This window comes from Ammospiza nelsoni, chromosome 26, assembly GCF_027579445.1.
Source record: "Ammospiza nelsoni isolate bAmmNel1 chromosome 26, bAmmNel1.pri, whole genome shotgun sequence".
In the NCBI taxonomy this organism is placed as follows: Eukaryota; Metazoa; Chordata; class Aves; order Passeriformes; family Passerellidae; genus Ammospiza; species Ammospiza nelsoni.
Genome location: NC_080658.1, coordinates 1,060,945 through 1,076,560, shown reverse-complemented (window position 1 = coordinate 1,076,560; position 15,616 = coordinate 1,060,945). Strand labels below are relative to the sequence as shown.

The window sequence follows — 15,616 nt, the reverse complement described above, 5'->3', positions numbered from 1 at the left end:
CAGGAATCCCAAGAATTGCTGCCCCAGAATCCCAGGATTTGGTGCCCAGGAATCGCTGCCCGGAATGGTGGCTCAGGAATCTCAGGACTCGCTGCCCCAGAACCCCAGGATTCGGTGCCCAGGGAACTGTGGGAATCGCTGCCCGGTCGTGGTGGCTCAGGAATCTCAGGACTCGCTGCCCCAGAGTCCCAGGATTCGCTGCCCCAGGAATCTCAGGAATCGCTGCCCCGGAGTCCCAGGATTCGGTGCCCCAGGAATCTCAGGAATCGCTGCCCCAGAGTCCCAGGATTTGCTGCCCCAGGAATCTCAGGACTCGCTGCCCCAGAACCCCAGGATTCGGTGCCCCAGGAATCTCAGGAATCGCTGCCCCAGAGTCCCAGGATTCGGTGCCCCAGGAATCTCAGGAATCGCTGCCCCAGAACCCCAGGATTCGCTGCCCCAGGAATCTCAGGAATCGCTGCCCCAGAGTCCCAGGGTTCGCTGCCCCAGGAATCTCAGGACTCGCTGCGCCAGAGTCCCAGGATTCGGTGCCCCAGGAATCCCGGGATTCGGTGCCCCAGGAATCGCGGGAATCTCCGTGCCGGGGCTCACCCCGAGGGGAAGTAGGGCCGCTGGCTGTGGCGGTTGTAGTCGGGACACACCTTCTGCACCAGGCGGTAGTCGCCGCTGTAGAAGGTGATGTAGACGCAGACGGCGCGGAAGGGCTGCGAGCACAGCCAGGCCGCGCGGCTCTGCGTGTGCTCCTGCGAGCACGTCTTGGCCGGGTCGAAGGTGCACAGCGACGTCTTCCTGGCCCGCGCCACCTGCTCCGACTCCACGCGGCAGTTGAACACCTTGGACTCCTTGGCCTCCATGAAGATCTGCTGCTCCAGGTCGAACTGCACGGCCTTGGTGGGCGGCACGAGGCTCACGGAGATGTTGCCGTGGCCCGTGGAGTTGTGCTGGAAGAAGACGTTCACGCTGCCGTTGCCGTGATCCACCACCTTGCCCGTGATCAGCAGGTTCAGCTTCACCGTCTTGATGTTGGAGTAAAAGTCTCCCCAGCCGAAAAGCTTCTGCAGGGGCCTGCCCGGGGCCGGCCGCGGGTCCCGCTGTGACCGGGGACCGAGCTCCAACGCGGGCCGGTGAACCGGGAGCTCCAGCCCGGCCCGGTTCTGCAGGGCTGCCCCGAGCTCCAGCCCTGCCCGGTTCCCCGGGGCCGCCCCGAGCTCCCGGGAGGCGCTGCCCGGGCCCGGCAGGCTCCGGTTCTGCGGCGGGGCCGGGCCCAGGCCCGGGAGGGGCTTTGGGGAGAGCAGCTCCCGCAGCAGCTTCGGGGCTCTGCCGCGGGCCCGGGGCTCGCCTGGATCCGCTCCTTTCCCGGGGTCCTCTGGAGCGCAGAACACCTGGATGGGGGCATGGAGGAGCTGCGGGTGGCACCGAGCCCTGCCAGTGTCACCCAGCCCTGCCAGCCCCTTCCTCAGTGTCACCGAGCCCTGCCAGCCCCTTCCCCAGTGTCACCGAGCCCTGCCAGCCCCTTCCCCAGTGTCACCCAGCCCTGCCAGCCCCTTCCCCATGGTCACCCACCCCTGCCAGCCCCTTCCCCAGTGTCACCCAGCCCTGCCAGCCCCTTCCCCATGGTCACCCACCCCTGCCAGCCCCTTCCCCAGTGTAACCCAGCCTTGCCAGCCCCTTCCCCAGTGTCACCGAGCCCTGCCAGTGTCACCGAGCCCTGCCAGCCCCTTCCCCATGGTCACCCACCCCTGCCAGCCCCTTCCCCAGCGTAACCCAGCCTTGCCAGCCCCTTCCCCAGTGTCACCGAGCCCTGTCAGCCTCTTCCCCAGGGTCATTCACCCCTGCCACCCCCTTCTCCAGCCTCGCTGCGCCGATCTTCCCTTTATTCTGTTCTGTTTCCCCTCCGGCAGCGGCACCTCCAGCTCTCCTCCCTCCCGGCTGCCCCGGGAATGGGTGCGAGCAGCCAGGATGGCTCCGATTCTCTTTCTGCCCGCTCAGGGCGCAGCTCCCGCACCCCCTGTGCCCTCGTCCCCACCTCTGACCCCCCTCCATCCCCGCCAGGGGCAGGGGGACAGCGCAGGACAAGGGACAGCGGAGTGGAGTTGTCACCGGGGAGCCGCCCCGGGCTCCTGCGCCAGCTCCGCTCCCGGAACCCCCAAACCCCACACCCAGGGGGCTGGGGGGGCTGTGGGACCCGAAGAACCCCGGCGTGCCCGGGGCTGACCCGGCCGAGGGGGCAGCGGGAAGCGGAGGAAGCTCCGGGAAGCTCCGGCCCGGCCCCGGCTCTGCCCCAGCCCTCCCCGGCTGCCGAGCGGGGTTTGGGGCTGCGGATCTCGGGGGCGATCCGGAGCCTTCTCCTCGCAGCCCTGCCCGCTCCCCGCGGCCGAACGGCAGAAGTTTTGGGACGCGTTTTCTCCCGGGGATGCGGGCTCGGCTTTGGGGACCCCCGCACGCCCCCCGCCCGAGGCTGCGCGACCCCCGCAGCCCCCGTCCCCCCCTGCCCGCCCGGCGCTCACCAGCAGCGCGATGCTGCCCTGGAGGAGGAGGAGGACGCAGCTCCGAGGAAGAAGATGCATTTTCCAGCCGGCGCCGCCGCCGCCTTCTCCGCGGCTCCGCTTTCGGGGAGGCTTTCGCCGGGATTTTCCTCCTTTTTCCGTCTTTCCCTGCCTTCTCCTCCGGCGTCAGCGAGGGGCAGGGGTGTCCCCGCGCGGAGCTGTCCCTACGGGCCCCCCCGGCCCATGGTGGCCCCGGCAGCTCCCGCCGCCCCGCGGGGCCGCTCCGGGTCCGGGCGAGGCGCGGCGGCTCCACCTGCGGCCGCTGCCGTGTCCGTGTCCCCCGGGCTGTCCCCTCCCCGTGCCCGTGCCCGCCCCGCCGCCTCCCGGGCCCCCGGGCCGCCCCTGCGCTCCCCGCCCGCCCGGGGCTCAGGGAAACTCCGCTCCGTGCCCGGCTCGCTCCATCCCCGCTCGCTCCATCCCCGCTCGCTCCATCCCCGCTCGCTCCATCCCCGCTCGCTCCATCCCTGCGCGCTCCGGCTCCGCTCCCGCCTCCCCCGCCAGGTGCCGGGGCCGAGCGGCACCTCCGGAGTAACCCTTTGGTGCCCGCGGCCCAGCGGAGCCCCCCGAGGGGTCCCTGAGGGGTCCCCGAGGGGCTCTGGGGGGTTCTGGGGGGCTCTGCAAAGTCCCCATCGCTCTCTCATGAGGGGCAGCACTGGGAGAACGGGATGGGGGCATAGGGGGGACACGCGGGGGTCTCAGCTCTGTCCTTGTCGGCCCCATCCCTCCATCCAGGGAAAGGCAAAAGGCTGTGATCGCCTCGGATCCCCGTTTATCCATAAAGGAACGACACAGATCCCCTAGAAAGGAGCCAGAGGCCGCTGGTTGGGATCTGCGCTGCCTTTTAGCCCGTGGAGGGCAGCAGTTCTCCTTCTCCCACCTTCCAGGAGAAGTTGGAACACCGGGAATCAACTTCCCAAGGGCAGGACTGGGATCTAAACCCGGGGTTCTCCCGCCCTGAGGAGAAAATCCCATTTCTTTACATCCCCTTGCGCTCCTCTCCACATCCCTCCCTGGTTCCCCCTTTCCCTGAGCTGCTTTGGGGTGCAAAAACCCCAGCGAATTCCCGGGAATGAATTTCCCCTTTCCCTGAGCTGCTTTGGAGCGAATTCCCGGGATGATCCCGGTTTGGAGCAGGATCGCTGCCCCCAGACTCCCGGCGCCGGGTTTGGACCGGGATTTTTGGGAAGCGGAGCCAGGCTGGGTCCTGCAGCGCTGGAATCCTTGGAAAGCCGAACCCTGCTGGAAACCCGACCTCGGGCAGGAATTTCCTGGGAGCTGGCTCGGGGTTTATCCCCTGGGGACACGGGAGGACAGAGGCACCTCACGGCAATTAATTCCTCAGGGAAAGGAGGGATTTGGCGGCCTCGGAGCCTCTCCCAACCTCTCTGATCCTGCCGTTCTCAGACTCCTCCTCAACCCCAGAGGAGATCCCGGCTCCTGCGCCAGAGGGAGCAAAAAGTGACGGATCCCCCCCAAAACCTTCCCTGCAGCCAGGGCCGGTAAATCCCAGCGGCGCTCGGCATCCAGGAGCACCCGAGGGGGATTTTGGTGGGAGCCGGCGCTGCCAGGCCCTTCCCGGCGCTTCTTTCCCGGGTTTCTGTTGCCCTCTAGCGGGACCCGCGCTGGGAAGAGCGGCCGGGACCGGGGGGGCTCGGCCGCGCCGGGAAACCGCGGGGTGAGAACCGGGAACGGGGAGAAAAACGGGGCCGGGAGCGACCCAAAGCCGCTCCCCAATCCCGGCTCGCCTTTGGGGAACGAGGTGCTCCAGAACTGGGGATGGGAGAGACAGAACCGGCCGGGAAGGGGAATTTATGGGGGGCTGGAGGGGTTTGGGGGTGCCCGAGGGGCAGGAGGGGTTTGGGGGGCTCATCCCAGGCCCATTCCAGGGGATCCCGATGGAGCGGGAGGCGGAGCTGGCGCGGACGGGCTCAGACTCCCCCGGGAGCGGCGCAGATGGATCCGAGCTGGGAAAGGCGTGAGCGGGATGATGATGATGATGATGATGATGGGGATTCTGCCCGGGATAAGGAGGGGGATGCTTCCCGGGACAATTACGGGGATTTTCACCGGGAAAATAATGGGATTATCCCGGGATAGGGAAGGGAAGGGAAGGGAAGGAAAGGAAAGGAAAGGAAAGGAAAGGAAAGGAAAGGAAAGGAAAGGAAAGGAAAGGAAAGGAAAGGAAAGGAAAGGAAAGGAAAGGAAAGGAAAGGAAAGGAAAGGAAAGGAAAGGAAAGGAAAGGAAAGGAAAGGAAAGGAAAGGAAAGGAAAGGAAAGGAAAGGAAAGGAAAGGAAAGGAAAGGAAAGGAAAGGAAAGGGAGAAAATGGAAAAAGGAAGGAAGGAAGGAAGGAAGGAAGGAAGGAAGGAAGGAAGGAAGGAAGGAAGGAAGGAAGGAAGGAAGGAAGGAAGGAAGGAAGGAAGGAAGGAAGGAAGGAAGGAAGGAAGGAAGGAAGGAAGGAAGGAAGGAAGGAAGGAAGGAAGGAAGGAAGGAAGGAAGGAAGGAAGGAAGGAAGGAAGGAAGGAAGGAAGGAAGGAAGGAAGGAAAAGGACAGGATTGTCTCTTGTGGCTCCCCCAGCCGCTCTTGTTGTGGCTTTTGAGGTTTTAACCAATTAAAGGAACAAATTGTCCATTTGAGTGAAACCCACACTGCGAATCCCAGTCCCAGGGGATCCCGGTCCCGAGCCAAAATCCCGGCCAGCAGCAGGAGAAAAATCAATTTTTATCTGAGAAAATCGAGCGGACTCTGAAGCTTTCTCCCTTCTGTCTGCAAAACCCTTTCATTTCTGCCTCTTTAATTTTGTTTTTTGGCTCAGATATTCCTGTTCTTTTTTTCTAAAGGGTTGGGCTGAGGAGACTGAACTGAGATTTAGGGAGAGAGGGATGGGGACACGCTCCCAGCCAGGCTTTGTCTGGAAAAAGGGAGGAATTTGGGGCTAAAATCTGTTATTTTGATACGGAGCTGATTAAAGCACAGCCCCTTTCCAGAGAATTTCTCCAGCCTAATTGGATTTGCTTCCCCCGTTCCCGTGCACTCCTTGTTTGGTTATTTATGGAAAACATCTGTCCGAGGCCTGGCAGCTCCCCGAGCTGGGAATTCAGGGAAAATCTTGGGGATTTTCTTGGGGAAAAACATCAAAACATCGGGAACCCTTTGAGGGGACAGCGGGGGCGGCCAGGACCCCACAGCGGGGCAGGGAAAAGCCCCAATTCCATGGGAAAAAATGGAATTTTCATGGCTGGAAAATGGAGCTTCCTGCCCCCGGTTGTGCTGGGATGAGGCCAGGAATGGTTTTTCCAGGTAAAAATCGGGATTGGTGTCCCAGAGCTGATTCAGCCGCGATTAACCCGGGTAATTAATCCAATTCATCCCAGGATGGGACGTGAGCTGTTCCAGGCTGATCGCTCTGGAGATGTCCATCCTTCCTCGGGGGTTTTACAGATTTTGGGAAGTTTTCCTCATTTTTCCCACTCCCAAGGGGTTGGGGCTGAGGGAATTGGTGCCATTGGAGCCAAATTCAAGCAGGAATCTCCACAATTCCAGTGGGGATCTCCCAATTCCAATGGGAATCTCCCAATTCCAGTGGGAATATCCCAATTTCAACAGGAATCTCCCCATTCCAGCAGTAGTCTCCCTATTCCACTGGATTTCCCCCCCATTTCAGCGGGAATTTCACTGGATTTTCCCTCCATTTCAGCGGGAATTTCACTGGATTTCCCTCCCCATTTCAGTGGGAATTTCACTGAATTTCCCCCCATTTCAGTGGGAATTTCACTGAATTTCCCCCATTTCAGTGAATTTTCCCCCATTTCAGTGGGGGATTTCACTGGATTTCCCTCCCCATTTCAGTGGGAATTTCACTGAATTTCCCCCATTTCAGTGAATTTTCCCCCATTTCAGTGGGGGATTTCACTGGATTTCCCTCCCCATTTCAATGGGAATTTCACTGAATTTCCCCATTTCAGCGGGAATTTCCCTGGATTTCTCCCCATTTCAGTGGGAATTTCCCTGGATTTCTCCCCATTTCAGCGGGAATTTCACTGGATTTCCCTCCCCATTTCAGTGGGAATTTCACTGAATTTCCCCCATTTCAGTGAATTTTCCCCCATTTCAGTGGGGGATTTCACTGGATTTCCCTCCCCCATTTCAGTGGGATTTTCAGTGAATTTTCCCCCATTTCAGTGGGGGATTTCACTGGATTTCCCTCCCCCATTTCAGTGGGATTTTCAGTGAATTTTCCCCCATTTCAGTGGGGGATTTCACTGGATTTCCCTCCCCCATTTCAGTGGGATTTTCAGTGAATTTTCCCCCATTTCAGTGGGGAATTTCACTGGATTTCCCTCCCCATTTCAGTGGGAATTTCACAGAATTTCCCCATTTCAGTGGGAATTTCCCTGGATTTCTCCCCATTTCAGCGGGAATTTCACTCTCCCACATTCCCGGGCTTGGCTCCGTGCGATTTTCCCGAGCTCCCCTCGCTGGGAACGGGCGGAGGGTGAAACCCGAGCCAAGCCCAGCTGATGCCAGAGCCCGGCTGGGATGGGAGAGAGGAAAAGGAGAGAAAAACATCGCGGACCTCCCCGGGACAGCGGGAATTTCTGCGGGAATCCATCCCAGAACCGCCTGGCTGCGGCCCAGGCTGGGGCTGCGACAGGGGCGCGTTCCTTTGGAGGGGTGGGATCCCAAATCCGGGGTGGGAATGGGGGGCTGGAACCCCAAAATCTGGGCGGGTAGCCCAAAATCTGAGCTGGAACCCCAAAATCTGGGCTGGAACCCCAAAATCTGAGCTGGAACCCCAAAATCAGTACCCCAAAATCAGTGTGGGTACGCCAAAATCTGGGTTACAATCACAACATCTGGGCCGGCACCCCAAAAATCTGGGTTAAAATCCCAAAATCTGGGTTAGAATCCCAAAACCAGGGCGAGCACCCCAAAATCTGGGCGAGTGCCTCAAAATCTGGGTTAGAATCCCAAAATCGGATCTGAAACCCCAAACTCTGTGCAGGTACCCCAAAATCTGGACGGGTATGCCAAAATCTGGGTTAGAATCCCAAAATCTGGGCGGGCACCCCAAAATCTTAGCTGGCACCCCAATATCGGGTCTGGCACCCCAAATCTGGGCTGGCACCCCAATATCGTGTCTGGCACCCCAATACCATGTCCGGCACCCCAAAATCTGTGCGGGTACCCCAATACCGTGTCTGACACCCCAATACCGTGTCCGACACCCCAATACCGTGTCCGGCACCCCAAAATCTGTGCTGACACCCCAATACCGTGTCTGGCACCCCAATACCGAGTCTGACACCCCAATACCGTGTCTGGCACCCCAAAATCTGTGCGGGTACCCCAATACCGTGTCTGGCACCCCAATACCGTGTCCGGCACCCCAAATCCGGGCTATCAGCGCAGTTCTGGCATCCCAGAGCGGCTCCGGGGGGATTCGGGACCCTCGGGGCCCCCCAGGCTCCTTCCCGGCGCTCTCGGCGTTCCCGGGACGCTCCCGGCGCCCGGCGGGGACAAAGGGACCTTTCAGGGCCGGGATGTGACTCAGGGCGCCGTCGCCTCCATCGGGGGCTCCTCTTTGTCCTTTGTGCTGCCCCGGCCGCCGGAGCTTCCCGCGGGGACAGAGCCAACCCCTGATGGTTCCCCAGAGAATCCCTGATGGTTCCCCAGAGAATCCCTGATGGTTCACCAGCCAATCCCTGATGGTTCACCAGCCAATCCCTGATGGTTCACCAGCCAATCCCTGATGGTTCACCAGAGAATCCCTGATGGTTCACCAGAGAATCCCTGATGGTTCCCCAGAGAATCCCTGATGGTTCACCAGCCAACCCCTGATGGTTCACCAGAGAATCCCTGATGGTTCACCAGCCAATCCCTGATGGTTCACCAGCCAACCCCTGATGGTTCACCAGAGAATCCCTGATGGTTCCCCAGAGAATCCCTGATGGTTCACCAGCCAACCCCTGATGGTTCCCCAGAGAATCCCTGATGGTTCCCCAGAGAATCCCTGATGGTTCCCCAGAGAATCCCTGATGGTTCACCAGCCAACCCCTGATGGTTCACCAGAGAATCCCTGATGGTTCACCAGCCAATTCCTGATGGTTCACCAGCCAATTCCTGACGTACTCACCAGAGAATTCCCGGTGTTCCACCAGAGAATTCCTCATTTTTCCACCAGAGAATCCCAATGTTTCCACCAGAGAATTCCTAGTGTTTTCCCCCAGAGAATTCCCAATGTTTCCACCAGAGAATTCCCCATGTTCTCACCAGCCAATTCCTGATGTTTCACCAGTGAATCCCGATGTTTCACCAGTCAATTCCCAGTGTTTTCACCGAGAGATTCCTGATGTTTTACCAGAGAATTCCTGATTTTTCCACCAGCCAATTCCCAATGTTTCACCAGAGAATTCCTGAATTTTTAGCAGCCAATTCCCGATGTTTTCACCAGTGAATTCCCAATGTTTCCTCCAGCCAATTCCTGATGTTCTCACCACTGAATTCCAGGAGCTGTGGGCCAGGATCCCCTCCTGGGTCCTTCCAGGGGGATTTGGGTCCCTCCAGGGGGAATTTGGGTCCCTCCAGGGGGATTTGTGTCCTTCCAGAGGGATTTGGGTCCTTCCAGAGGGATTTGGGTCCCTCCAGGATGATCTGGATCCTTCCAGGAGGGATTTGGGTCTTTCCAGGGGAATTTGGGTCCTTCCAAGGGAGATTTGGGTCCTTACAGGAAGAGTTTGGGTCCCTCCAGGGGGATTTGGGTTTCCAGGGGATTTGGGATTTGGGATTTGGGTCTCCAGGGACAGCACCCAGGGTGGCCAAACGCCCACGGCTGCTCCGAACCCCTTTGGATCCGGGACCAGGATCTGGGAGGTCGGGGCTGGGAAGGAGAACCAACCCCAGGGCTGGGAAACGGGGCAGGGAATCTTTTGGGGATAATCAGGGATATTTTTAGGATCCCGGCCCAGGGTTGGACGGGAGGGAACGGAATCTGCGGGGCCGGGGCGGCAGAAAAATCCACAAAAACAAAAACAAACGGGGAAAATCCTCCGGGAGCCGAGAGAGCATCCCAAACCCGGCCTTGGCTGCGCTCCCCGGGAACGGCCCGCGCTCCCTAATTAACGCCGGGCTAATTAAGGATGGGGGGAGGGCATTTGGGAGGCCTGGCTCTGGGCTGGAATGTTTTGGGAAGGCCTGGGGTAGTTTTGGGATGTTTTGGAATATTTTTGGGATGTTTTTGGGTTGTTTTGGGATGGTTTTAGGATGTATTGGGATGATTTTAGGGATGTTCTGGGATGTTTTTGAGATGTTTTTGGGATATTTTTGGGATGTTCTGGGATGTTTTTGGGGTGTTCTGGGATGTTTTTGGGGTGTCTTTGGATGTCTTAGGATGTTTTTGGGATGTTTTGGGATATTTGTGGGATGTTCTGGGTTGTTTTGGGGATGTTCTGGGATGTTTTTTGGGATGTTCTGGGATGTTTTCAGGATATTTTGGGGGTGGTTTTGGGATGCTCTGGGATGTTTTTGGGTGTCTTAGGAAATTTTTGGGATGCTCTGGGATGTTTTTGGGATGTTTTGAGACATTTCTGGGACCATTTTGAGACATTATTTGGAGGTTCTGGGATGGTTTTGGGATGTTCTGGGATGGTTTTTTTTGGATGTTCTGGTGTGGTTTTAGGATGTTTCTGGGATGGTTTTTGGGATGTTTTGGGATCGTTCTGAGACTTTTTTTTTGATGGTTCTGGGATGTTTTGAGACATTTTTGTGCTGCTCTGAGATGTTTTAGGATATTTTGGGGATGTTTAAGATGTTTTTGAGACATTTTTTGGATGTTCTGGGATGGTTTTGGGATGTTCTTGGGATGTTTCGGAATGGTTTTGGGATGGTTTTGAGACATTTTTTTTGATGGTTCTGGGATGTTTTGAGACATTTTTGTGCTGCTCTGAGATGTTTTAGGATATTTTGGGGATGTTTTGGGGATGTTTTTGGGATGTTTTTGAGACATTTTTTTGGATGTTCTGGGATGTTTCCAGGCTGTTCTGAGCCGTTCCAGGATATTTTTGGGATGTTCCCTCCCACCCCCGGGGCAGGGCTGGGACACTCCGGTCACTCCGTGCTGACCTTGTCCCGTTCCCCGGGGGTCTCCAGGTGCTTCCAGAGGGTTGGGAATCCTCACCAGGGCTCCGGAGCTCTGGGTGGTCCCGAGCTGGGAGCTCTGCCAGGGCCACCCTCGCCCCCGATAATCCGAATTTCCACGGGCTCGGTGTCCCGGGAGCGCCGCTGATCCCGGAATTTTCTCCACTTTGGAATTCACGGAGCTTCTGCAGTGCCCCCGGAGCCGGGAATGCCGAGGGAGTGGGATTGTAGTGGGGTTCACCCGGGATTTCCAGTGGGAATGGGATTTTAGTGGGATTCACGTGGGATGTTCAGTGGGAATGGGATTTTATCGGGATTCACCCGGGATTTCCACTGGGAATGGGATTGTATCGGGATTCACCCGGGATTCTCAGTGAGAATGGGGTTTGTAGTGGGGTTCACCCAGGATTTTCAGTGGGAATGGGATTTTATCAGGATTTTCAGTCACAATGGGATTTTATTGGGATTCACTCAGGGTTTCCAGTCACAGTGGGATTTTATTTGGATTCACTCAGGATTTTCAGTGGGAATGGGATTTTATTGGGATTCACTCGGGATTTTCATTGGGAATGGGATTTTATTGGGATTCACTCAGGATTCTCAGTCACAATGGGTTTTTATCAGGATTCTCTCAGGATTTTCAGTGGGAATAGGATTTTATTGGGATTCACGCAGGATTTCCAGTCACAGTGGGATTTTATTTGGATTCACTCGGGATTTTCAGTGGGAATGGGATTTTATTGGGATTCACTCAGGATTCTCAGTCACAATGGGATTTTTATCACAATTCTCTCAGGATTTTCAGTGGGAATGGGATTTTATTGGGATTCACCCAGGATTCTCAGTCACAATGGGATTTTATTGGGATTCACTTGGGATTTTCAGTGGGAATGGGATTTTATCAGGATTTTCAGTCACAATGGGATTTTATTGGGATTCACTCAGGATCCTCAGTCACAATGGGATTTTATTTGGATTCACTCAGGATTTTCAGTCACAATGGGATTTTATTGGGATTCACTCAGGATTTTCAGCGGGAACGGGATTTTATCAGAATTAATTTGGGATTTTCAGTCACAATGGGATTTTTATCAGGATTCACACGGGATTTTCAGTGGGAATAGGATTTTCAGTGGGGTTCACCCAGGGTTTTGATCTGGGTGCTGCCAGAGCCTCTCCATGCCCATCCTATAGGGGCGGGTGGGAAAATGGGACGGATTTGGGTGGGAATGAGGAGTGGGAACGTCCCAGGGATGGAGCTGGGATGGAACTGGAATGAACTGGGACGGAGATGGGATGAACTGGGATGGGGCTGGGACGAACTGGGACGGAGCTGGGACGGAGCTGAGCGCTTTCCCAGACTCCAGGCCCGGCTGGGCTGTCCATTCCTGGCACAGGGACCTGCTCCTCCTCCTCCTCCTCCTCCTCGGGCTCCTTCCAGGACCTCCGGGGCTGTGTCCAGCTGCCTTTCCCATCCATCCATCCCGCGCTGCCGCCCCCGGGCTGGGAGCTCTGCCCGCGGGGAAGGCGATACCGCAGCACGGAAGGACAGATGGACGGAGCAGAGCCTCTGGAACCTTCTCCGGAGCCTCCTCCTCCGGAGGGTCCTGGCAGGGTGGTTTGGGGTGGGAAGGCGAACCCCAAATCCGGGATCCATCCCTGTGGAACCCCAGGGATCCAAGCCCAGGAGCCGGGCGGGGTTAATTAGCAGGGATTGGGGATTGGGCAGGGTTCATTAGCAGGAATATGGGATTGGGCAGGGTTAATTAGCAGGGATTGGGGATTGGGCAGGGTTCATTAGCAGGGATTGGGGATTGGGCAGGGTTAATTAGCAGGAATATGGGATTGAGCAGGGTTAATTAGCAGGGATTGGGGATTGGGCAGGGTTCATTAGCAGGGATTGGGGATTGGGCAGGGTTCATTAGCAGGAATATGGGATTGAGCAGGGTTAATTAGCAGGGATTGGGGATTGGGCAGGGTTCATTAGCAGGAATACGGGATTGGGCAGGGTTAATTAGCAGGGATACGGGATTAATGAGCGGCTGTTCAAGTCCTGCTGAGGGCAGCAGAATTCCCGGGCATTGCTCGGGGCACCCATCGATCCCGCAGGATTTATCCCCGAGGCATTGCCGGGAAATGGCTCCGATCAATCCAGAGCCAATTACGGCCCCGGGAGGGGGGAGACGGAGAATTCCAATATTCCCTCCTTGGGAAAGGGAAAATTCCCTCCTTGGGAGAATTCCAATATTCCCTGCCTGGGAAAGGGAGAATTCCCTCCTTGGGAAAGGGAGAATTCCAATATTCCCTCGCTGGGAAAGGGAAAAATCCCTCCAAAGAAAAAATTCCAGAATTCCCTGCCTGGGAAAGGGAGAATTTCCTCCTTGGGAAAGGGAGAATTTCAATATTCCCTGTCCGGGAAAGGGAGAATTCCAATATTCCCTCGCTGGGAAAGGGAAAATTCCCTCCAAAGAAAAAAATTCCAAAATTCCCTGCCTGGGAATGGGAAAATTCCCTACCTGGGAAAGGGAGAATTCCAATATTCCCTGCCTGGGAAAGGGAGAATTCCCTCCTTGGGAAAGGGACAATTCCAATATTCCCTCGCTGGGAAAGGGAAAAATCCCAAATTCCCTCTCTGGGAATTCTCAGCAGAGCTCGGCCAGGCTCCGAGGACATTCGCAGGAATTGGATCCCCGGGAATGGGGAAAAGGGGACACCCCAAAACTCCAGCATCCCGCGGGATTCCCGGCCCCGTCCACCCTTCCCTGCTCCCGTTTTTCCCTCTCCTCTCCTCTCCCCCAAACGCGGGATCCGAGCCCAGGGAGCCCCTGGGGCCGCTCTTTTCCCGCTTTTCCCCCTCTTTGGGGTTTTTCTGGCCAGCACGATGCCGGGTTTCCGTTTCAGCCCCATTTCCTCGGAGCAGGGCCGGGTTTTCAGGGAGCTGCGATTCCTTTGTCCCTTCCTTTCCCCGGCAATCCGAGCCCCCGCAGCTGACAGGGAGCAGGGAAGCGTCAGCTGCTGGGATCTCCGATTCTGGGAATATTCCCCCAAAAGCTCCCCCGGGGAGGGGAAATGGCGATAAGGTTTCCCGTGGTGCCGGTGCTGGGCTTTGTTTGGGAGGAGGTGATGATTTCCCGGGATGATCCCGGCCTGCGAGGGATTTATGGAGCACTAAAACGCAGCAGCTTTTCCCTCGGCCTCAGCTGGGATGGTTTTCCTGCCGAAAAGCTCCGGGATTTTTCCTTCCTTCCGGCACAAATCCGGGGAAAGCCCTCCCAGCTCCTTCCAGCCTCGGAATTGCCACAAAATCCCGTCCTGAGCCCTGATTCCCACGTAAATCCAGCCGGGGTCTCAGCGTCCGTCTGCAGATCCGGGGATCCCATTCCAGGGAATTGGGGGGCTCAGGATCCTTCCCAAAGGATAACGGATCCCAGTCCTGGCCCTGCATCCCCCCCAGAATTCCCACATTTCCCCCGAATTCCCACATTTCCCCCTATTTCCCATATCCCTCAGAATTCCCACATTTCCCCCCAATTCCCACATTTCCCCCCGTCCGTCCCTCCCCGCCAGGTGCAGCCGGATTTTCCTCGGCTCTCTCCGAGCGTGGGAGGTGTGGGGGAAGCAGAGCAGGGAACTTTTCCTGGGAAAATCCTCAAAATTCTCCTTTTCCAGGTGGCTCCGGGAGCGCCGGCTCCGTCCCCACCCAGAGGAGCCCACCTGGATTTATTGGGGTTCTGTGGGGTGCAGCCTGGGGGTTCCTGAACCGGGATTGGGGGTTCCTGAACCGGGATTGGGGTTCCTGAACTGGGATTGGGGTTCCTGAACTGGGATTGGGGTTCCTGAACCTCCCAGGAGTTCCTAAACTGGGATTGGGGTTCCTAAACTGGGATTGGGGTTCCTGAATCGGGATTGGGGTTCCTAAACCTCCTGGGGGTTCCTGGACCGGGATTGGGGTTCCTGAACCGGGATTGGGGTTCCTGAACCGGGATTGGGGTTCCTAAACCTCCCAGGAGTTCCTAAACCGGGATTGGGGTTCCTGAACCGGGATTGGGGTTCCTAAACCTCCTGGGGGTTCCTGAACCGGGACTGGGGGTTCCTGAACCTCCCAGGAGTTCCTAAACTGGGATTGGGGTTCCTGAACCGGGATTGGGGTTTGGGAGCCCCGGGGGGAACATTCCAAGGGAATTCCCTGGAGTTTCACCCCTCGCACCCCAAAGGGCGGCTTGGGGAAGGAAAGCAGGAGAAATCCCTCCGGATCTCAAATCCTCCCAGATCCCAAATCCCTCTGGGTCCTGGGAGGTTTAGGAACCTAAAAATCCCAAATCCCTCCAGGTCCCAAATCCCTCCAGGTCCCAAATCCTTCCAGAACCCAAACACTTCTGGATCCCAAATCCTTCCAGGTCCCAAATCCCTCTGGGTCCTGGGAGGTTTAGGAACCTAAAGATCCCAAATCCCTCTGGATCCCAAATCATTCCAGATCCTAAATCAAATCCCTCCAGATCCCAAATACTTCTGGGTCCCAAATCCCTTCAGACCCCAAATCCCTCCGGACCCCAAATCCCTCCGTGCACATCCCAGGTGGGAATTGAGGCTCTTTTTTGGGGTTTTCCCCTATCCCAAGGGATCCCAGGGAATCGGGGCTGGGCTGGGGCCGGTTCCCCTCCCCAGGGGACCCCCAGACCGACCCCGGCCCGTCCCAGTCGCTCCCAGTCCGGACTGGGAAGGGCCGGGATCGGCAATTGGGAGCGGGGGGCGGCGCCAGGGCCGCGACCCCATTGCTGGGGGGGATTAAAGGCTCAACTCCAACCCCAGAGAGGAAATTGGAATTAAATCCCTTCCAGGGGGGGCTGGGGCGGCATTCCCGGCTCTGCCGAGGGTCCTGGAAGGGTTAAAGGGGTCTCCCGTGCCGGGATTCGTTTCCCTCGGGATATTTTGGG

General features: G+C 57.4%; 1 protein-coding gene across 1 annotated transcript; it reads right to left on the bottom strand.

Moving 5' to 3' along the window:
- Positions 1 to 395: 395 nt before the first annotated feature.
- Positions 396 to 2,653, bottom strand: NXPH3 (neurexophilin 3). The gene is made up of 3 exons (XM_059488980.1): positions 2,508 to 2,653; positions 1,200 to 1,382; positions 396 to 1,136 (listed from the first exon to the last, which is right to left on the bottom strand). Exons 1-3 carry the CDS (start codon positions 2,565 to 2,567, stop codon positions 588 to 590), a joined length of 792 nt encoding a protein of 263 aa, XP_059344963.1. The 5' UTR covers positions 2,568 to 2,653; the 3' UTR covers positions 396 to 587.
- Positions 2,654 to 15,616: the final 12,963 nt, after the last annotated feature.